This window comes from Macrobrachium nipponense, chromosome 1 (genome assembly GCF_015104395.2).
Source record: "Macrobrachium nipponense isolate FS-2020 chromosome 1, ASM1510439v2, whole genome shotgun sequence".
Lineage (NCBI taxonomy): Eukaryota > Metazoa > Arthropoda > Malacostraca > Decapoda > Palaemonidae > Macrobrachium > Macrobrachium nipponense.
Window position 1 is genome coordinate 112,301,377 of NC_087200.1, and position 698 is coordinate 112,302,074.

General features: G+C 43.1%; 1 protein-coding gene across 1 annotated transcript in view; it reads right to left on the reverse strand.

Annotated features, from left to right (window-relative positions):
• LOC135218910 (uncharacterized) overlaps positions 1–79 on the reverse strand; it is a 2,198-nt gene extending 2,119 nt beyond the window's left edge. The window contains exon 1 of the mRNA XM_064255353.1: positions 1–79. This exon is cut by the window's left edge and continues 40 nt beyond it. Within this exon, the coding sequence (XP_064111423.1) occupies positions 1–79 (79 nt within the window).
• Between the last annotated feature and the right edge of the window lie 619 nt (positions 80–698).

Below are 698 nucleotides of genomic sequence, written 5' to 3' on the forward strand. Positions count from 1 at the left end.
CAGTCGTGACCCCATTTATCATGGCAGTAGGGGGGTTCTGACATGCGTCGCTTACAGGGGTCGCCCTAGCCGCACTCATATTCCTTAAAACATCGGGTATGGTGTATTGTTTGGCGAAGGGTATTTTACAACCGCATGCCCTTGCTGTCATCAACCGAACCGTAGTTATTTGCGGTGGGACTAGCCTTTGACTAAAAAGCTCACCTGCAAGGCAGCAGTTTCCACAGTTATTGGCAGTGGGCCTAGCCTTTTACTAAAAAGTAAGACTGTAAGGCAGCAGTTTCCACCGCTATTAGCGATGGGCCTAGCCTTTTACTATAAAGTAAGACTACAAGGCAGCAGCTGTCCTTTTAGTCACCTTTTACAGCCTTCAGAACCTACGGTGGTAGTATTCATACACCCCTACCACAGGGTATTGATATACCATGTTCTCTATAAGGTTTAATCAAAGTTTTTCTTCTGATACATGGCTCACCTCTAATCACCAACTTGGAATCCTTTGAATACCATTGTAAGGTGACCGTAACTGTAGTTTCGAATGTTCCTTCCATTTTCGTGATCTTCCGGTTCAAAAGGGATCTTGCAGTCCCAAATATATTTTGGAGAAGTTCTGAAGTCTAAAGTTAGTGAATTTCATCATTTAAAGAATCTCAGAAGGTAAAGATTCCCAACTGTGTGTCTTTTTCATTTACATGGAG